This window comes from Podarcis cretensis (genome assembly GCF_951804945.1).
Source record: "Podarcis cretensis genome assembly, chromosome: 12".
In the NCBI taxonomy this organism is placed as follows: Eukaryota; Metazoa; Chordata; class Lepidosauria; order Squamata; family Lacertidae; genus Podarcis; species Podarcis cretensis.
The window spans coordinates 57,849,615-57,870,154 of record NC_137181.1 but is presented as its reverse complement, the minus strand read 5'-3'; the positions used below and the strand labels follow the sequence as shown (position 1 = coordinate 57,870,154).

The 20,540-nt window shown below is 40.4% G+C and overlaps 1 protein-coding gene across 2 annotated transcripts in view; it reads right to left on the bottom strand.

Moving 5' to 3' along the window:
- POU6F2 (POU class 6 homeobox 2) overlaps positions 1–4,818 on the bottom strand; it is a 297,725-nt gene extending 292,907 nt beyond the window's left edge. The window contains exon 1 of one of the 2 annotated variants that reach the window (XM_079947581.1): positions 4,689–4,818. In XM_079947581.1, the coding sequence (XP_079803707.1) occupies positions 4,689–4,793 (105 nt within the window). In that variant the 5' untranslated portion in view covers positions 4,794–4,818. Of the gene's footprint in view, positions 1–3,955; positions 4,073–4,688 lie in introns of those variants that run through there. The other variant, XM_079947582.1, reaches the window with a different exon arrangement.
- Positions 4,819–20,540: the final 15,722 nt, after the last annotated feature.

Sequence of the window (20,540 nt, the reverse complement as noted above, 5' to 3'; positions counted from 1 at the left end):
GTCACCCGGAGCGACCCGCCCTCTCCGCCCCCCACTTCGTACGCCCCTGGTTTTTCCAATGCATTACTTGCACTGTATACAAGGAACATGGATATCAACATGGCGGCCTGTGGAACTCCATCTCAACCATGATTTTATAGGCCTATCTGCAAAATGGAGCGTAATAATGGCGTACACTGAGAGAATAAGTGAATCATGCCGTACAATACTTCTCACCACTGTGTTAAATTGGATTAAAATAAGAGTCCAAATTTTAATAAACTTTTTTTGGAGAGAGGGAGAGTATTAGAAATGCTAGGTTTGGTCTCTGAGAGAGCTCTGTTAGCTTTAAGAGTTGTATTCCACGAGGTACTGCTTTTTCTATCATCTTTGTGCTTTGATGCTAAAAGCCAAAACTATGGATCTTCTCCTTCAAAACCAAACATAATGATATTGGCTCTGTCAGGGCATTTGCACAGTCTGTATTGGGGCCTGTGACTCTATATTCTGCTTGGTGTGAACTATATAAGCTAAACATCATATATTTATAGGAAATTCAATCTGTTATTAATTACCAGTTTCTTCTCAGTATATATATTTTCTTCAAAGTTACTTTAAGTCGCAGATAAGTGAGGATCTTATCATAAAACACCTATTGTACTTCAATACAGAACTACTTATGGCAATATCAACCTCAAATTATAGCAATATGCTGCTACAAATTTGGTTAGTGTTATCATTTGGTTAGTATTCTGCTACAAATTTCGTTAGTGTTACTCTTCTGTGTAGAAAGCTGAACTATTGTAAAGGAGGCATTTGAGATTAGAAAATAAAGCTGATATAAACCAAAAGGATGCCACTGATATATGCCAAATACAGTAAGCATAAATGGTTTCTTTGTAAATGTATATGTAGTTATGTAAATAACTACACAAAATGAGAATATTTACAAGCTGTTGCTTGCTTGATAGGGATCACTCTACCTAATTAATGTCACCCTTTTCTTTCACCAGCTCATTTAATCTCTTCTGTTCTATTGTGTTTGCGAAACCCGGCAAACGTAGAAATGTACAGCTCGACTTGGGGCCCTGAGGCCTGAGGATCAAGATGGTAGGCTGGCTTTGGTTTCCCAAGGGAGCGCAGAGCCAGAAGGGTGATTGGACACAGTGACCTGTCTGCATGAGATGAGACAAAAACAGGAGGGCTGTAATACTGATGAACTAACCTGTCACTCACAAACTCAGGTCTTGGGGGAAGATGGAGGGGGAGGGGAAAGAAGTTAGAGCCAAGACGGGGACTGAGCAAAACAAAAAGACAGCATAATGGTTAAAGTAATTAAATGACGCAGTGGGCAACAATAAGATAGAGAAAGGTACAAGGGGAAAATCGCATCCTTTCTGAAAAGTTTTGTTTTGTTTTTTTAAAGGAACAATAAGGAAATAGTGGGTACTTTGAGGCAAAAGATGTTAGCAAGGTTGCTGCAGCTGTCAAGGATCAGAGTTTGATTCCAAACACTCTGGATATGAATCAAAATCACAATGAGCAATGAGCTTCTAAATCTTGACATGCCAGGCAAGGAGGTTGTTCTTCAGAGTACTGTACTTGGCTGCTTAATTGCTTGCTTGCGGGGGGGGGGGGGCGGGGGGGAGAGGAAAAAAATCCAGAGGGAAGTTGCACTTGCAATTTTGCACCTTCCCTCCAGTTTGCCCTGTTGCTAGAAGCTGTCGTTCACATTGTAGCTGTCACGATTACCTATTGGCATTTACCAGTGGGACCCAATTTGGAAAGCGATGGTTGGAGGCAGCTAAGTATCAGGATGAAAAGATCAGGAAATGCCTGTAATTAACTGAGGGAGCAGTCAGAGTTGATTATCCTTTTAACATTAGGCCTGCCACTTGTTCGAGTTTCTGTTTCAAACAATACAACTATTTAGGGTTTATGTTACACTTCTACAGGCAATTTTATTTTTATGGAGTTTAGACAGTCCTGCTTGTGTCTGTTCACACCTTGCAACGTGGTAGTTGTTCAAATGGCTGTTCATTAAATAGTAACCTAATTATCGTGCTCCCGGAAATATTGATCAGTAATGCACAGCTTTAAAGATAACACTATTTTTTTAAAGCAAAGTTTCATAATCATAGTAGCATGTGCAAATTTTTTGAATGAACTTTTTTTTCTGCACAGATTTTCAGTATGTGAAAGAAGCAGGTTGTAAAAATAGATATGAAATGTGCCAGTTTTCCTGCTGATTTTTAGTAGTTAAACACGTGCCTATTTAATTGTGGGACATATCTTAGAAGGTGAGCCATATTACTCAACTGTCGTTTACTGCTGACACTGCCCAAGTAATTATATTTTACTATGAAATAAGCATTTTCATTAATCTGACAAAATAGGGAGGCTGCCTGTTATGTCTTTAAACACTACAAAAGACCTGTGGGGAAACAATCAGAGTAATAAAATGTTAGCTTTATTTACTGTTTTATCTTTTATGACCATATGGGGTGGTACTACCAGCTCAGTCAAATTCAGCATAGGTTCATTAAAATCATTGGACTTTAGTTAGTCATGACGACTAACTTAAGTGTACTGATTTCAGCTTTGAAATCATTTGACTTTGAATACGATTTAGTCTGATTCCATTCACTTATTCTTTTTTTGAAGGAAAAACTAAAGTGCTACAAGGATACTTTTTTGCACATTTGAACAGCATGCGTTCTATGTTCACAGCAGACACATGTGCATTGTGCACAGGTATAAATGGAAAAATAGTTTGAACTGGTATATCACTTGCTACATATTAGGTTGCATGCAAAGTAATAAGATGAGTCGCCGTTTTACATTTCACCCAGGCTTCACACCTGCTTTAAAATGTCATTGTTTTCTTTAAAGTGTTTGTTTTAATAGCTGAAATACACATATTTTTTCTAAGTAATTCAGTTAACTTTTTATTCATTAAAGCAAAAATATTGGAGTATCTAATGTTTTCTCAGCTATTTATAGGTGTTTAAAGCACACACATGTAAAACAGCTATTGTGCCAAGGAGAAAGTTATATTAAAGTTCACCTTACAAACACCACCAATGTTTGACAAATTTCCCCTCACACTTTTTAGTAAAAGTTGCATATGTAACCAACAATGATGCAGCTGTTTTAACACTTACTGAATGTGCATATTCCTTGCTGAGAGCATTTTAGCAGGTGACATTAAACATTTTAATATTTCCACATATTTTTATACTACTTTAATATGTGCACCCTTTTTTAAACTCAAAATGTGCTCACCAAACCTATTCATCTGAACCTAAGTTTGGGAATGGTTTCGATAAATATGTGTGTGTATTTTCACACACATATATTTACAGCAATGCAAAGCTGAGGTAAACATGATACTGCATATCTGACCTTTTCCATCTCAAATGCATTACTGAAGATGCTGATATTAATAAACCATGTGCTCTGTGAGACTTCTACATTTCACTGTAACTTAAGTTAAAAACACACACTGAAAGATGCCTATTTGCTTTCAGCTTCATATCTCTATTTAGGAAGCACAAATACAGTAGCATCACATTTAGCAGATTAATCGCATTGCCTTCGAAACATATTAAACACAAACTTTTAAGGATTCATAAATGTCTTTTCCCTTTCACTGACACACAGGTCCGTAGCTAATGAGCAGGTGTTGAGTACTTAAAATTTTGTTGGCAAATGTAAAGAACACCCCTAGCCCCTTTCCCTTCCGCTACTCCTATATTAAACTATCCTTCTCCCCTCTGTATCAGGTCTCTCTTATCACTTTAGGTTATAATTTGGAGCCACATGAAAAGACAATGATTCTCTTTTTTTATCCTCTGGTAAGTCAACATCAAGCTCGCAACACCATGCACACAAAATAATGATACACACAGACTATGCAGACTTCTCAGAAAATAACAAAACCAAATGAAACGTCAAGAGAAGGACTCACACTGACCCATTTGGAAGACAAAGACGGCAAAACGGAAAAGCTCTCAAAAGCAGCTTGTGAGGCCTCTGAGAGATGTCCTTCTGGCATTTCATCACAGCAGCTCCAGACCAGTTTCACCTCCCTGGATACAGCGAAGGGAGAACTAAACAGAGCTGTTTATTAGAGCTGTTGTGCTGGATTGCATTAGGAAACAGGAGCAGACCACCTGGACCTTTCAGATTGTGGCAGTGTGTTTAATTTGCAAGCTGCCCCTCTGCAGCAGCATCAGATTCACCAGGCTGGATATCGCACATTATCTGGGTTAGAAGGAAAAGAAACACCCACATGCTACACAGCCAAAGAAGACAGTCGATCCACAAAGAACAGAGAAAACAGAAACCGCAACTCCCTATGTAAACATTACAAGCACTTTTTTACACTTCACTTGTTCCTGCTTGCACATATTTGAGCCCCAAACACAAAGATAGATAGATTAAGCTGGGGCTAAAAATTCCAAATTGGATTCCTCAAAAGCAGAGTGTCATTTTTTAACCTGTTCTACCCCTGGCCAGATTAATGTGGCCTTTTGTTGCCTTCCCTCACTGCCTCATCCCCCCCTTACTTTCTGCTCTGCACTTGCTGGTCGCTGAAGCTACAGACAGAATGATGGTACTGTAAATATGAATTATGTGAATCATATGGTTAGAGTCTTGTGGGGTGGGGGAATAAAAGGGGAGTTGAGAAATGGCTGACTCCATACCTGACCAATTACAGCTTGCATGGTCCCTGTGTCCTGCTGTGCTGCAAGATGGCAATCCATCATATGTAGTCTTTGAAAAAGAGAATGGGGGTTTCTGGCATGCATCTGTCAATCAACTTCTGCACTCCCAACCATCACCAAATGCAACGGGGGGGAGAGAAAAAAAGTCAAGCTGCTCCACCAAATAGGATGAAACAGTCATGTGACCTTCAGCACTCTCTCTCCTACATTCATATACTTCCATATAACGTATGAATTTTCTGCAGATATGAAATGACACTGACAAATACTCGATATCAAATAAATAAAGCGAAACAAACAGCTATTCATCCGAGGCAAAACACTTGCTGAAAATGCGGCCTCAACACAGAATAGTCCTAACAAGTTTGTAGCTTTATTTAGAAAACCAAAACTTTCCTACGAAAGGGCTATGATTTACATATGCCTGGCCAGAGAGAGGTAACCCTTTGCTTCCTGTTGCTCTCCTTTTTTCTGCACTATCCTAGTTTGATTCCTGGTTCTCTTCTGTTAAGTTTCTTTGGTAATCAAAATAAATACTCACATTGCGCTCTTATGAGTATGCACACACCTGTAATTATGAAAGCATGAGAAATAAATTTAGGGAAGTTGGGAATTTGTAGCGGACAGAAAGGTTTAAAACTTTAAGTGTTAACTGAAAGTTTCACATGTGCATTGCATTACACCTACCAGTGGCAAGCATTTCCTGTCTAAACTGCGATGAGCACTCCAAGTATAAAATATTCAAACTATGTAAATCCTACTTGCAGCATGCTTTCCATTTTGAAGGCTCGTGGAGTTTTGGTTCATTCGCTGCTCCACTGAACTGACATAAACTGTTGTTACTTATGATGGCAAACATTACCATTTCCCCCTCCTTAATGGAAGCAGTTTGTTTCATATTCTGTCCCCTTTTCAAGCTAAGACTTCCACAAATACGCATTACTATTTTTCTTGTCCAAATGCACCAAAACCTAAGTGTCACAATGAGCAACATTTTCAGGGTATTGATTGCTGATAAATTATTGCCTGTGATTGCTGACGGGTGACATTAATGCAACCCAGTGGTATTTTAAGCACATGAGGATGAATACAATAAGCTGGTAATACGGCTGTTCAGCTAATGAACAGTACATCAGTTAATGCTTCAGACAGCAGATCACAATTGCTAATTGACATAAGTTGTTTCCCCTCGCCATATGAACATGATCAATGGAGGAAAATCAGCAAAAAGCACTGGAGGGAAATACTTCATGATCTGGACACGTCAGGGAATGAGTTGTTGTTATGAAAACAACAGAAAACGTAAGGTATATTAGAATTAAATAACAGGAGATTAGCCAATATCAAGGAAACTATACAATGGACTCCAATTGGTTCTTCTAGGGCTGTAGCTCAAGCAGAGACATCCACTAGTAGTGGAAGAGGAACAGGGCATTTTGTTATAGAATTATAGAATCCTAGCATTGGAAGGGATCCGGGGTCATCTAGCCCAACCCGCTGCAATCCCAGCTCAACTAAAGCACCCATGACAGATGGCCGCCCAACCTCTGCTTAGATACCTCCAAGGAAGGAGAGTCTGCCACCTTTCGTGGAAGTCTGTCCACTGCTGAACAGCTCTCACTCTCAGAAAGCTTTTCCAAATGTTTAGTCGGAATCTCCTTTCTTGTAACTTGAAGCCATAGGTTCAATTCCTACCCTCCAGAGAAGGAGAAAACAAGCTTCCTCTATCTCCCATGTGACAGTCCTTCGGATACTTGAAGAGGCCTATCATATCTCTTCTCAATCTCCTCTTTTCCAGGCTAAACATGAATGAAGCAACCCAGCCCCTTCAAGCACTCCTCGTAAGGATTAGTTTGTTGCTGTTCTGGAGGTTTGGACAACCCACCAAAACAGATTGGAGGGACCTGCAAAGGAGGACCAGAATCAGGAACAATTTCCTTCCACTGGAACAAAAGCTTCTCCATGGCCACTCACTGGATGCAGCCGAAGGGACTAGCACTCAGCAGGGCTTGGCAGTGGCGTAGCGTGGGTTGTCAGCACCCGGGGCAAGGCAAGTAATTTGCGCCCCCTAACTCATGGATTTGCGCCCCCTAACCCGTGGATTTGCGCCCCCTAACCCTAACCCCCAGATGTTGCGCCCGGTGCGGCCAGCCCCCCCTGCACCCCCCACGCTACGCCACTGGGGCTTGGGACCTGTGTTTCTTAAGTGGCAAACTGCTGCTGATTACAGTTAATATAAGAGATGCACACGGCACACAGTAGCTTTCGTGCTAATTTGCTTAACACATTTCTTGCCCTGCCAATTGTAATAGACACTTGTTGAATGACATGGAAGTACAGTGGTGCCTCGGGGGTAAGAACTTAATTCATTCTGGAGGTCTATTCTTAACCTGAGGTACCACTGTAGCTAATGGGGCCTCCCGCTGCTGCCACTCCACCGCCATGCAATTTCTGTTCTCATCCTGAAGCAAAGTTCTTAACCTGAAGCACTATTTCTGGGTTAGCGGAGTCTGTAACCTGAAGCGTATGTAACCTGAGGTACCACTGTACTGTGGATTTAGTCTATTGTTTGCTGGTGATCAATGGTTGATCAAAATTCACTTTCTACTGAGAGACCTCTGAAACAAAGTCTGCTTCATGGTGTTGTGGTAGCAAAATGTGGTCACTTAGGGATGCTTCTGTGCAGCAACTTCCTGTTGTGGCTGTAATGTTTGAAAGGTGACTGGTCACCTGGATCATTTATGTCACGTGGAAAATAGTGTTACATGTGCTATGTGAAGCCTTTCATTCCTACGTGGAAATATTTATTGACGGCCATCTGCATGATTGCCTTCATGACTGAAGCAACAGAAGTGACTGAGTCATGTGATGCAGAGATATGAACAATCCTCAAGTTTGATCTGAATCCATTTTTTCAGAAGCTGTGGAAGTCTTACTGGGGCTTGCTCTCATACCATTATGTCCCATTATTTTTCCCAGAAAAATCTATAGTGACAAATTAGCCCCACTATGTCAGATATGTGACAAAGATTAATTGCCATGGTTAATACAATATTAGACATGTTTTAGTTGAATCATTTCATTATTTTAAGTTTTCTTTAATTTTGATGCTCACAGGTTTGTATATTATCTTTATGTGTGGGTTAAACTTGCTCTGCAAGATAACAGTGGGATAGAAATCATAATAAATTTCAGCTATCAAGCCTTTGTTGTGAAAATGTCCTTAGTTTCCTATTCACTTCAATAGATTGTTGAATAAATGAATAGATTATTAAAATGAGAGGGAAATTCTTTTTTTAAAAAAATGTAAACATTTTTGGATGCAATTTATGTTTTTCTTCTTCTTCTGTGTGTCTTAATATATTGATATCAATATAATGAAAAGGAACCAGTCAGCCTTTAGACAAACAGATGGAGCTGTTGTCGAGTTTCCTTGAGCATCTCTGAGCTCCCACTGAAGTGCTTACTTATAACTTCTTACAGAACCAGCCGGTGTACTCCTTGGTGAATCAAAACAGATGTGCTCTTGCTTCTTACAGCAACAGTACACTAGGGGGACTATTTTTCCTCTTTCTGAAGAGATGGAAATACAATGATGTCAGAACAAGCCATACTATTCTCAGAATGTCAGCCCTTTCCTCGGTGATGCTAGTAGGTTAAATGCATATGGCAAGAGCTTTGGATTTTTAAAACATAACGATATTTTGCTGCAAAATTAAACTGTGTGTCCAAATCCTACACATTTGCTTCTGATATTCATCTTTTTCTTTTTATAATTTTTAGAACTAGCTGGAAGAATTTTACGCCAGAGACCAAAGATTTATACCTAGTAAATAAGGAACCAATAACTCAGTTTGCAATATAAGTCCCCATTAGACTCAGTCTTAATTCATTCTTGGATTGTCTTGGAGATATCAATTTTTTAAAAAAGTAGAGGCTCCATGGCTTGGCTTTTGAAAAACAGGGGATCCACAGTTCTTGGGTGACTGGGAGCCACTACTCTAGAGAATTTTCGCAGCCTCATCTGATTCAGATGGTATGGAGAAATAGAACCGGGTATCATCTCCATATTGTTGAAGTCTGTATACTCGTGACCTCAGTAGAATCATAACTTCATAAACAACAGCAATACACAGCCTTGAACTTTCCGTACTGAACTGAAATCTGGTCAGTTGGCAGGGCTGGTTGTAGATGAGGAGCAATGTAACCTTGAATGGCATTTGAAAGATGAGGAAGTGAAATTGGTAATGATACACTGGGCAAAAGACTTTGGTTATCATATACAGCTTGAAGAATGGGAAAGGTTGTGGAATGGAAGGATAAAATTTACAGCCTGTAACGCTTTGAAAGAGAATATGATGAAAATGATGTATAGATGGTATATTACACCAGTGAAATTAGCTAAAATGTATAAGACAAATAATAAATGTTGGAAATGTAAAGAAAAAGAAGGAACATTTTATCATATGTGTTGGGGATGTAAAAAAGTAAAGAACTTCTGGGAAATGATATGTAATGAGATGAAAAAGATGTTGAAATATACATTTTAAAAAAAAAACAGAAGAAAGACGTTAAATTGTTTTTATATGCAACAACTGCAGCAAGAGTATTGTTAGCCCAGAAATGGAACCAAGAAGAAATTCCGACAAAAGAAGAATGGCAGACAAAATTAATGGACTATGCAGAATTGGACAAAATGACAGGAAGGATTTGAAACCTGTGGGACTAGAGATTTAAATAAGATTGGAAGAAGTATATGAATTATTTGAAGAGCAACTGTAATCAACAAATTATGCTAGTAGGACTACAAGAAGTTTTGTAAGGAGAAATATACGAAGTGTTACAAAGTAGAAAAAGATAGAGATATTGGTTATGAGTTTGAAATGTAATAGGGAAGATAAGAAATGCATACTGGGAGATTAGATTGGAAAATTTTCAGACAGGATTGCTGGAAGTCAAAAAAATTGAATAAGATGTAAAAGTATGTTTAATTACTGTTGAAAATGATATGTTAAAAAAACTAATAAAAATGTGTGTGTGTGTGTGTGTGTGTGTGTGTGTGTGTGTACTACCTTATTAACTCCGGGTGACAAGAACAATTGGCCCACCCAAATGGTATCATTCAGCATGATACCAGAAGTACCAGAAAGCTGCATTGGGACTCAGCCCTTCGAGAAGTCCATCCTTTCCAAAAGTTGTTAAATTAAGAGGATTTTCGCATATTTTATTTATCTGGATGCTGCTGAAAGCAAAGTTAATAGGATGCAGATAATCAGGACAGCTACCTCCATGAGACAAAAATGCAGAGAACTAATTTAATCCTATTACACAGAACATGTGATCTGCCAACTTCATAGCTCAACTGCACTTATGCAAGTGGCTTTGTTGGGATATCTTTAGGTTTTAATTACTCTGTCAATTACAATTAGCAGTATTAATGTGGCAGTGAAATGCTACAAATTGCTTGTGGCCTTCCGTTTCTGCCCATTCGCCTTGATTGGTCTTGAGGACTTTCTTGCCATGGCCCTAGTGGAGAAAATGGTACATCAGCTGAAACAGAGTGACAGAAAGAAAAAGAAAAACAGAAATAGCATTGCAGTAGACAACCGCAGCCTCATACCATGCCATTTCAATTGGAATGCCTCTTTTTGCCAGCAACCACTATGCAATGCCACCCATAATATTATCTTTATTGATAATGGAGGGATAATGGAGGGATGCAAGAAGCAATAATGTTGGAGGCTGCACTATTTATGAACCCCTTTTTGATACCTAACAAGGGTCCCCAAGGAAGTTGAAAACTACAGTAAAATCGCATCACACTTAAAATAAGAGAGCATTAAAAGCTGGTGTCAAACATTTAAAACAGTCACGAGAGGGGACAGGTTTCATCCTCAATGTAGTATTGTGCCCAAGTGTATCAGGCTGACCTGGGCCAAATGACAAGATACCCCCCTGTTAAGTTGTGGGTGAACATATCAGATGACACAGCTCTTGTTTATTCACAGGCCAGAACAGAACTGAACTGAAGGGTTCAGCCAGCCTGCTTATATAGAGCTCCACTACAACGTAACTGTAACAACTTTCTGTAACTATCCAATCACTGAACGTCACTTTTGATCCCTTATTTGCATGGACCTGAACTATCTACAGTATCCCCCTGCTGGCCCAGAGTGAGAACTTCAGTACATAACACGCCCCCTCCACACACACCTCACCCAATTCTTTCTTTCTTTCTTTCTTTCTTTCTTTCTTTCTTTCTTTCTTTCTTTCCTTCTTTCCTTCTTTCCTTCTTTTATTTTAAATTAATTCACGTTACGTGTTAATTGTCATACACATTCAACATTGTACATAACATATAATATATTATTTCTACAAATTCCACGCATCTAACCCTATGACCACCTCCCCTTTTACCCAAATACCCATGTGACTTCCTTCACCCACCTGCCTGATATGCAACTTGTTACTTAAAAAAACTCTAATATTGTGTTCATTTTTGTTCATTAAATTGATCATTCACCTATTAAAAACATAGCTTCTTAACTTCATGGGTTCAATCTATACTTATCCAGAGATTTCTAACAGAATGATTTTGTACAATATATTCTTCAACACATTTCCATTCCTTTCTTAATTTTCGTTTTGATTGCATTCTGACTGACGCTGTCATCTTAGCTAGTTCAATATATTCGCAAAATTTAGTTTGCCACTCTAACGTTGAGGGAATCTCTTCACTCTTCCAATTTTTGGCCACCAGTATTCTGGCGGTCGCTGTAGCATACAAAAAAACCTCTAACCGTATCCTTAGGAATCTCGCCCAATTCTATGTACAGAAATTTGACCAGACCAGAAGTTGACTCATTATTGTCAGCAGAACAGCATCCTCTGCAATTTCTGAGGAGGCAGGTTATATTAGGGGGTTTGGTGCAGCAATAAAACTGCTGGCACATTTGTAAAGCTAAGCAGGGAGCAGTATGGTTTCAAACTGGGTGGGGGAGCACGTGCGAAGATTTCTGCATTGCAGGGGGCTGGACTAGATGACCCTTGAGTTATCTTCGACCTTTATGATTCTGTTTCTCTAATGCCACTTTCTTACCCCTCTGCCTGGCACTCAATTGTCTTCAATTCAATATGCGCAAGGGCAATGCCTGCCGAAGTTCATCACCTGGCCTGGCTGTTTTTTCTGCCTGCTCACTCAGTCTGGGGTCTTTCCAAACAGTGCTGCCTTTGACACACAACCACCAAAACATTGTTGCTGTGTTTGTGTGCCTGCATGTTTTTCTGTGAGGAGGGAGAGAAACAACGTTTGTGTCATGGGGAGGAAGTGAACAATTACATACTGATAGAGCACTACCAAAGCATCTGTGTCGGATTTACATATAAGCTAAACCAGCTATAGCTTAGGGCCCCACTCTCTTGGGGGCCCCCAAAATATATAAAGGGAAAAAAAACCTGGATGTACATTTCAAAAATATAAGATAAAAAACAAATAAAATAAAACCTACATACAGCGTCAGATTTTTGTGTCATGTAGGCTCCTATGATGTAGTAAGTAATGGGCCCCGCCTGCTAGCCTGCTCTCTAAAATATCACTGGTTTGATCATTTCTATATATAGGGTGCCTACATTCTGCATGTGCAAATGGTTTTAGATACCTATTAGATCCATAAATTACCATATAGCATATATTCAACACAAAAAGTGACACTTTGTTGTTGACAAAGGACAGCTGGACATATAAAGGGCCCCATTACCTTCAGTACAGTGGCACCTCGGGTTAAGTACTTAATTTGTTCCGGAGGTCCGTTCTTAACCTGAAACTGTTCTTAACCTGAAGCACCACTTTAGCTAATGGGGCCTCCTGCTGCCGCCATGCTGCCGGAGCATGATTTCTGTTCTCACCCTGAAGCAAAGTTCTTAACCCGAGGTAATATTTCTGGGTTAGTGTAATCTGTAACCTGAAGTGTATGTAACCTGAAGCGTAAGTAACCCGAGGTACCACTGTAGTTTAGGGCTTCATCAAACCTAAATCCAGCCCTGATCCAACCTACAGAGGGGTGAAAAGCTACGATGAAGTGTGGACACTTTGAGGCATAGCCTCCACCCGCACTATACATTTAAAACAGTATCATAACACTTTAAAAAGTCCAAAGAATCTTGGGAAGTGCAGTTTGTATAGGGTGCTGAGAACTGTTACCCTCACAGAGCTACAGTTTCCAGAGTGTTTTAACAACCATTCCATCTTCCCAGGGAACTCAGAGAATTGTAGGTCTTCTAAGAGAATTGTGGTCTCTTAGCAACCTTAACAAAATAGACTTCTCATGATTTGGGGGGAGATAATACTGTTTAAAATATATAGTGCAGATGGGACCTAAATTGCAAGCGAAAGCAGCAAGTGAGACTACATAGCATGTTTAATTTTTACATGGCACCGAAGTTAAGCCCAGGTGATTTCCATGTTTTAGGGCATCAGTAAATTCGTAAGCACCTTAACTCTTTTCTCTAACACAAGGGTTTCTTTTGAAGCATAGACAATAGAGAGAGATGAGAAAAGCATATCTGAAATGTGCACAATACTGCAGGAAATATGTGGCCACTCCATATGTGGACCATAAGACCTGGTTTGATGGTCACCAGCTTGGCTTTAAAAGAGGAGTAGACAGATTCATGGAGGGAAAGGCTTTCAATGGCTGCTACCTCGGTCCAGTATATCTGAAGGAGCGTCTCCTCCCCCATCGTTCAGCCCGGACATTGAGGTCCAGCTCCGAGGGCCTTCTGGCAGTTCCCTCCCTGCGAGAAGTAAGGTTACAGGGAACCAGGCACAGGGCCTTCTCGGTAGTGGCGCCCGCCCTGTGGAACGCCCTCCCATCAGATGTCAAAGTGATCAACAACTACCTGACATTCAGAAGACATCTGAAGGCAGCCCTGTTCAGGGAAGTTTTTAATATGTGACATTTTAGTGTACTTTTCATCTTTGTTGGAAGCCGCCCAGAGTGGCTGGGGAAACCCAGCCAGATGGGCGGGGTACAAATAATAAATTATTATTATTATTATTATTATTATTATTATTATTATTATTATTATTATACCTCTACCGTCAAATGCAATATTGCCTCTGAACACCAGAGCTCTACTTGCTGGCTTCTCACAGGTATCTAGTTGGCCAGTTTGAGAACAGGATGCTGAGCCAGATCCAGCATTCTGGCCTGATCCAGCAGGATCTTCTTATATTCTTGCGCTATTTCTTCCCAATAAGCAGGATAATACATGGCAGCATCCCAGCAGCTCTTGGTCAGTCAATCATACCATTTGCTGGTTCTGTGAGACGTTTTTGCAATCATGGCTTCCATCCTGCCTTAGCAGCCATGGCTGTCTGGAAGGGAGAAATGAGAGAGATGTGCAGGAGCGTGAACTGATACAGTGGTACCTCGGGTTAAGTACTTAATTCGTCCCGGAGGTCCGTTCTTAACCTGAAGCTGTTCTTAACCTGAAGCACCACTTTAACTTATTGGGCCTCCTGCTGCCGCCGTGCCGCCGGAGCACGATTTCTGTTCTCATCCTGAAGCAAAGTTCTTAACCCAAGGTACTATTCCTGGGTTAGCAGAGTCTGTAACCTGAAGTGTCTGTAACCTGAAGCGTATGTAACCCAAGGTACCACTGCATTTGCTTGCTTGCTTTGGTCCACATTGAGTTGGTCAGAGCCTTTTTCTGACTAGGTTTGAGAAAACACACACACACACACACACACACACACACACACACAAAGATGAGGCACCAGCAAAATGTTGCTGCTCCCCGCACACCTTTAAGGGTTAATTAGTAGATTAACAATAGTAGATTAACAGCATGCATTGTGATATGGGAAGGACTGTGTGCTTCTGAACCATTTGAACAGTCTACAGATTATGTTTGTATCTTTTTTATTGCACTTTTTCAGGCAAAAGAAAGGCAGTTTACATTGAAAAAGGCATGCAAAGATCAAAATATGCAACTTTATCAATGGCAAAACCCACTTATCCTCATTTTACTGTTGTTATATAGTTTTGCTACTATTTCCTCTCTTCTGTGAAATTGATACTGTGTATCATAGGACTTTCTATTTGATTATCCAATCTCATTCAGAGAGAGTCAGATCACAAACATCCAAAGGGCAGATATGTGTGTGAGTTCCTCAATCAAATCTGACAGAAATTAATTTGAGGCTAACATCTTCCTCTGAGATGTTTTTCCTCGTCTGCTTGTGAACAAAACAGCCGCAGTTCTTGCTTGAATATACTTTGGTATTTTAGGGAACAGAATTTTCCCTTGTGGGACAGTGAATAGGATCCATTCCATTCCCATTCCCATCTTTTCTTATTCTTAATTTTTGTGTTTTTGTTAGATTTTAAGCCAGCATGCAGGACCTTGAGCTGTTTTTCCTCCTTGTGCTGCACTTAGTTTTTAGGGACTGGATAAATACTAAAATTTCTTGTATAAATAATCATGTCTGCACAGCACATTTTAAAAAGGCGGGGAGAGGTTGTTTGTCCACAACATGTGGCAATGCCCTGCTTATGAACTTCCCACAGCATCTGTCTAGCAAGTGAGGGAGACAGAATGCTGGACTCGATGGGCCCTTGGTCTGATCCATTCAGGCAGTTTGATGTTCTTAGGCAACATTTTTGCATCTGAGAATGCACATTTCATAGAGTTGGAAGGGATCCTGAGGGCAGTGGCATAGCATGGGGGGTGCAGGGGGGGCCGGCCGCACCAGGCGCAACATCTGGGGGTTAGGGTTAGGGGGCGCAAATCCATGGGTTAGGGGGCGCAAATTACTTGCCTTGCCCCGGGTGCTGACAACCCATGCTACGCCACTGCCTGAGGGTCATCCAGTCCAACTCCCTGCTATGCAGGAATCTCAACTAAAGCATCTATGACAAATGCCCATTCAAATTCTGCTTTAATCCTCAAATGAAGGAGAGTCCACAACCTTCCCAAGGGAGTCCATTCCACGTCAAACAGCTCTTGCTGTCAGAAAGTTTCCCCCAATTTTTAGTTAGAATCTCCTTTCTTCTGACTTGGATACATTTGTTCGAGTCCTACCCTCAAGAGCAGGAGAAAACAAGCTGCTCCATCTCCCATGTGACAACTCTTACGATATCTGAAGTTGGCTTATCATATCTCCTCAGCCTCCTCTTTTCCAGGCTAAGCCATCTCCTTCAACCATTTCTCATACTGTATATCTTGGTTTCCAGACCCCTGATCTTGGTCTGCCCTCTGCCCATGTTCTAGCTTATCAATAACTTTCTTAAATAATGGCACCCAGAACTAGATACAGTATAGTGTGGTACTATTACTCCCCTTATAATTTACTTGCTAGAAAGTTCCATTCAACTCAGAAGAATTATTTCTGGGTTGACATGCATAGTGCTGATGTGTTAAGGCCCCCCCCCCCCCCCACTACAGAATACTTGCAGTCATATGGTTTTGGATGGCTCTCCATGGCTCTCCATGAAGCAAATTTGCCAAACTGTGCTCTGTTTAGCAGTTTTATTTAAACAGGTAGCATAGTTTATTGAATTTGTGAATCACTTGCCACAATGGTCGATTTGCAAGAATAAAATACGATATAGCAAACAAAACAAAACGCACAAACATATGAAAAACATACCCTGTGAAATCTTTGATCCATTTTTAAGTTATTTCAGATGCATCCATTTTTCCAGGTAGTGAGAAACAAATGAGCAGGCAGATGAATTTAAAACTGACACATGAAACTTCATTCACAGATGCTAATGGTCGGATAACAAGAAAGGGAGAGAGATGGAGGAGAAAAACGCAGATGTTGTTCTAGAGCCAGTATACGTAATCAGTGTTGACATCACTGCTACTTCCAGTTACCTGACTGACAGGTTGTTAATGATTGGCTTTCCAGCATGACAGCCAGTAAACTCTGCTTTCTGTGAAGTAAGGCCTGCTCTTCAGAAAAAAATTATCAATGAAAAGTGTTGGATGTGTCACTCAAGTATTCAGCTACTTTAAAAAGCAACCATGTATTTTTTAAAAGCACGCAAGGCTGAAATGTATATTACAAGCTAGTTGTTGTCTTAGAAATATTGTTTATCATATATGCTCATGGCACACTGGGATCTGAAATTTGTGAGTTTATCTTTTTAGGCCGAACAGGAGCAGTTCTTCCACAACCCCACATAAGGAGAGGGAAGTAAAAATACTGTGTGCACACACATGCATCTGTGCATGGTTCACATCCACCCACATCTGCATGCACAGATGTTTTGAATTTGCACCTGGCCTGGTGTGACTGTCAAGACAGCAAACGACCTATCCATTAAGCCACTTACAGGTGGTCCCCATAAGTTGCCTTTGAGCCCTATCCTGCTATTTGACCTGTAGTCATATCTGACTCTCTGTGAGATAGACATTAGTCACCCTTTGTATTTCTAGATTGCTCTCTGTCCTCTTGTTTGTGTGTCAGGGACTTCAGGCCTTGTACTAGGACAGAGTTTTTCCAAACTTTTCATGTTGGTGACACACTTTTTAGACGTGCATCATTTCGTGACATAGTAATTCAGTTTTATTGGCAAACCAGAGGTTAAACTAACCCCTTTCCAGCCCCAGGAGGAGCGTTTGCACAACACACCTACACAGTGCTGCCAAAACACTAATGTGTCACAACACAGAGTTTGGAAAACTTTGTACTAGGAGCCTTTTGATTTGAGGGTGTGGCTTGGTTTCACCTGGGTCTGTCTAAACACAGGAATGGGGTGCATAACATTGATCTCTGCAATTGGCAGCCTATATGAAACTTCTAGATTGGTCACAACTGGGTCACAGACCTTGAATGCTGGGCTTCTGCCTTCCAGCAACTGAATTCAAGGATCCCAAGTTGGAGACAAATTCCTTCTCTGGATTCAGCTGCAGCCACCCACCATCACAGCTAGGGGTGCAGGGATCTGTCAGTTTTGGTTTTCTCAGTTAGAACTTTCCCCATTTTAAATTCAGTTCTCCACATTTTGCAATTTTGGTTTTATTTTATTTTTAAATCCTCATGAAAATTCACCAGTATTTTTGTGTGAATTTTTCCTAACAAACACATTTTTACATGCAGTTTTGGTGCACATCCTTGCAAACCATTTCTCCTAATACAGCACATCTGTGCATGTTATCTCTCACTGTGAGAAGTAAAGTTACAGGGAACCAGGCAGAGGGCCTTCTCGGCAGTGACACCCTCCTTGTGGAATGCCCTCCCATAAGATGTTAAGGGGATAAAGAATTGCACAGCTTTTAGAAAACATCTGAAGGCAGCCCTTCAGGGAGGTTTTTAATGTCTGATGTTTTATTATTTTTTATATTTTGCTGGAAGCCACCCAGAGTAGCTGGGGAAACCCAACCAGATGGGCGGGGTATAAACAATAAAATTATTATTTCTTTTCATGTTCATTTATATGCATACTTCCTCCTAATATATGCATTTTTGTAAACACGGTTTGGTTGGAGAACTGCACTGAAAAATTTGGATGAGTGTAAGTTTCAAAGGATAGCTATGTTTCAGTTTGCATATCATTTAAGAGCAACAGCCCCCCAAACTGCTGTGCAAAGGGAACCACAGACCTTAAATCTGCCACTGGCTTAATGAAGAGGGAAGTTTTTTGGAGGGAGAGAAGAACCGTTAGCATAGTCGGTCTGCTTGTGAGGAGAGATCATTGGGTATATTTTTGTGATACCTCTTTATTTACAAATACAGAACTTGTCTTTGAAGCAGAATCAGTTTCTTAAAAAGCAGACAACAAACTGCAAGATTCAAATTTGTGTCTCATTCGCTAGCTCCATTTGTCTTCTGCAGAGCGCTTAGGGTTTTTTATTCAATTAAGTGGTATATGAATCTTTTAAAATAACAAAGAAATAAACACATTCCAGACTGTTTCTCTGCTGCTACATACATTTCACTGGCAGAAGAGTGGTCTCATCCTCTATCCAGCCCATCTTTATGTAGCTATTAACTACCACTGAGCTCATTTAAGCTAATCTCTTCTAAATATCAGTGCCTCCTAACATCTTAAAGATCAGCTGAACCAAAGATTAGAGTGGTCATCTCTTCACTTGATGGCAGTAACGACACTTAATAATGAGTAAATTCTAGTTTGCATGTGCTCAAACATACCATTGTTCCAGGATTCAATAATGTAAAGGAAAGGAATATATGATTATATGGAAATATCTAAAGTCACAGACCAGCAACTGCATGAATTTCCTTGCACTATTGAATGGACACACAGCTGTCAGAGAAGTCAGTTCACATTTATTTAACTTTTTTAAAAAATAAAAATAAAATACAGAACCCATACTGGCAATTCTACATCCTTCTGTAAACTAACCAAAATGGCATTTCTATAACACACACATGCACAACTGCAAACATTATGCAACTTTATCTCTATATCAGCTGTTTCAGTGCTCTGTGGTGAAAAGGAATATTTGTCTGGCAGGGGAGAAATATACAGAAGATTTCTAAAGCCAAGATGTAAATCTCTCCAAAATATTTGCCTAACTACTCCAAAAGAAGCATTGTTACTTTTTCAGCTGATTGGACAATAGCACTTATTCAGAACTAAAAGCATCCTGGTTTTGAATGCTTTTTGTAGCTGTGGCTATTATTTTCTTACCTATTTTTGCAAAGCGTTTTGGCTTTGCCTAGTTTACAGGGATCCAGAATTGTTTGCTGTTTCAAGGCCTACTTTGCTAGATTTCAAAACGGAATGCAGGTTACATTTCCCTGCTGGGCTGAGGACTAAGAGTAGCATCACCTTCAGACTGTCAGTATTGTGTGGGAGGAATTAATTTACATGCTGAAAATGTAGGTTTGAACAATTAAAGCACCCTTGTTGCAAAAAATAAATAAATTAAAAATCCACTAAAAAACCCAAACCAAACATTTTACAGTTAGGAAAGGGACAGAGAAAAACATTAAAAATTGCAGGGAATAATGGGAAGATGAATAACCACCACACAAGCAAATCAAGATGAATGACCATTGTCAAATAACCTCTCCATAAACTATTTAGTACAAATGCTCAATAAATATCAGACATCATCTAAAATCAGTGTAAGCTTTGTGCAAGCAGATCAGGGTGATGCTCAATAAACAGGTTTTCTGGAGGAGCTCAAGTGATCCGCTTAGAAAGTGTGCACCAAGAGGTGAGAAACAGGGAGCTTTTATTCGAATGAAGTTGCTGAAAGAGGGGAAAATCAGAGTTTTTGGAGCATGCTACAAAGAAACAGCCTTGGGGCAGGGGGCTGATCCATCCTGTTGCTTTCATCATCATCATCATCATCATCATCATCATCATTTATTATTTGTACCCCGCCCATCTGGCTGGGCCTCCCCAGCCACTCTGGGCGGCTTCCATAGAAACCAAAAATACACTAAAATATCACAGATTAAAAACTTCCCTGAACAGGGCTGCCTTAAGATGTCTTCTGAATGTCAGGTAGTTATTTATCGCTTTGACATCTGATGGGAGGGCGTTCCACAGGGCGGGCGCCACTACTGAGAAGGCCCTCTGCCTGGTTCCCTGTAGCTTTGCTTCTTGCAATGAGGGAACCGCCAAAAGGCCCTTGGCGCTGGACCTCAGCGTCCGGGCAGAACGATGGGGGTGGAGACGCTCCTTCAGGTATACTGGACCGAGGCCGTTTAGGGCTTTAAAGGTCAGCACCAACACTTTGAATTGTGCTCGGAAACGTACTGGGAGCAACTGATACTGCCTTGAGCTGCTTGCTAAGATGTCTGCCTAATCTCTGCATTAAGAACGGGAAAGTGGTGGTTCCCCC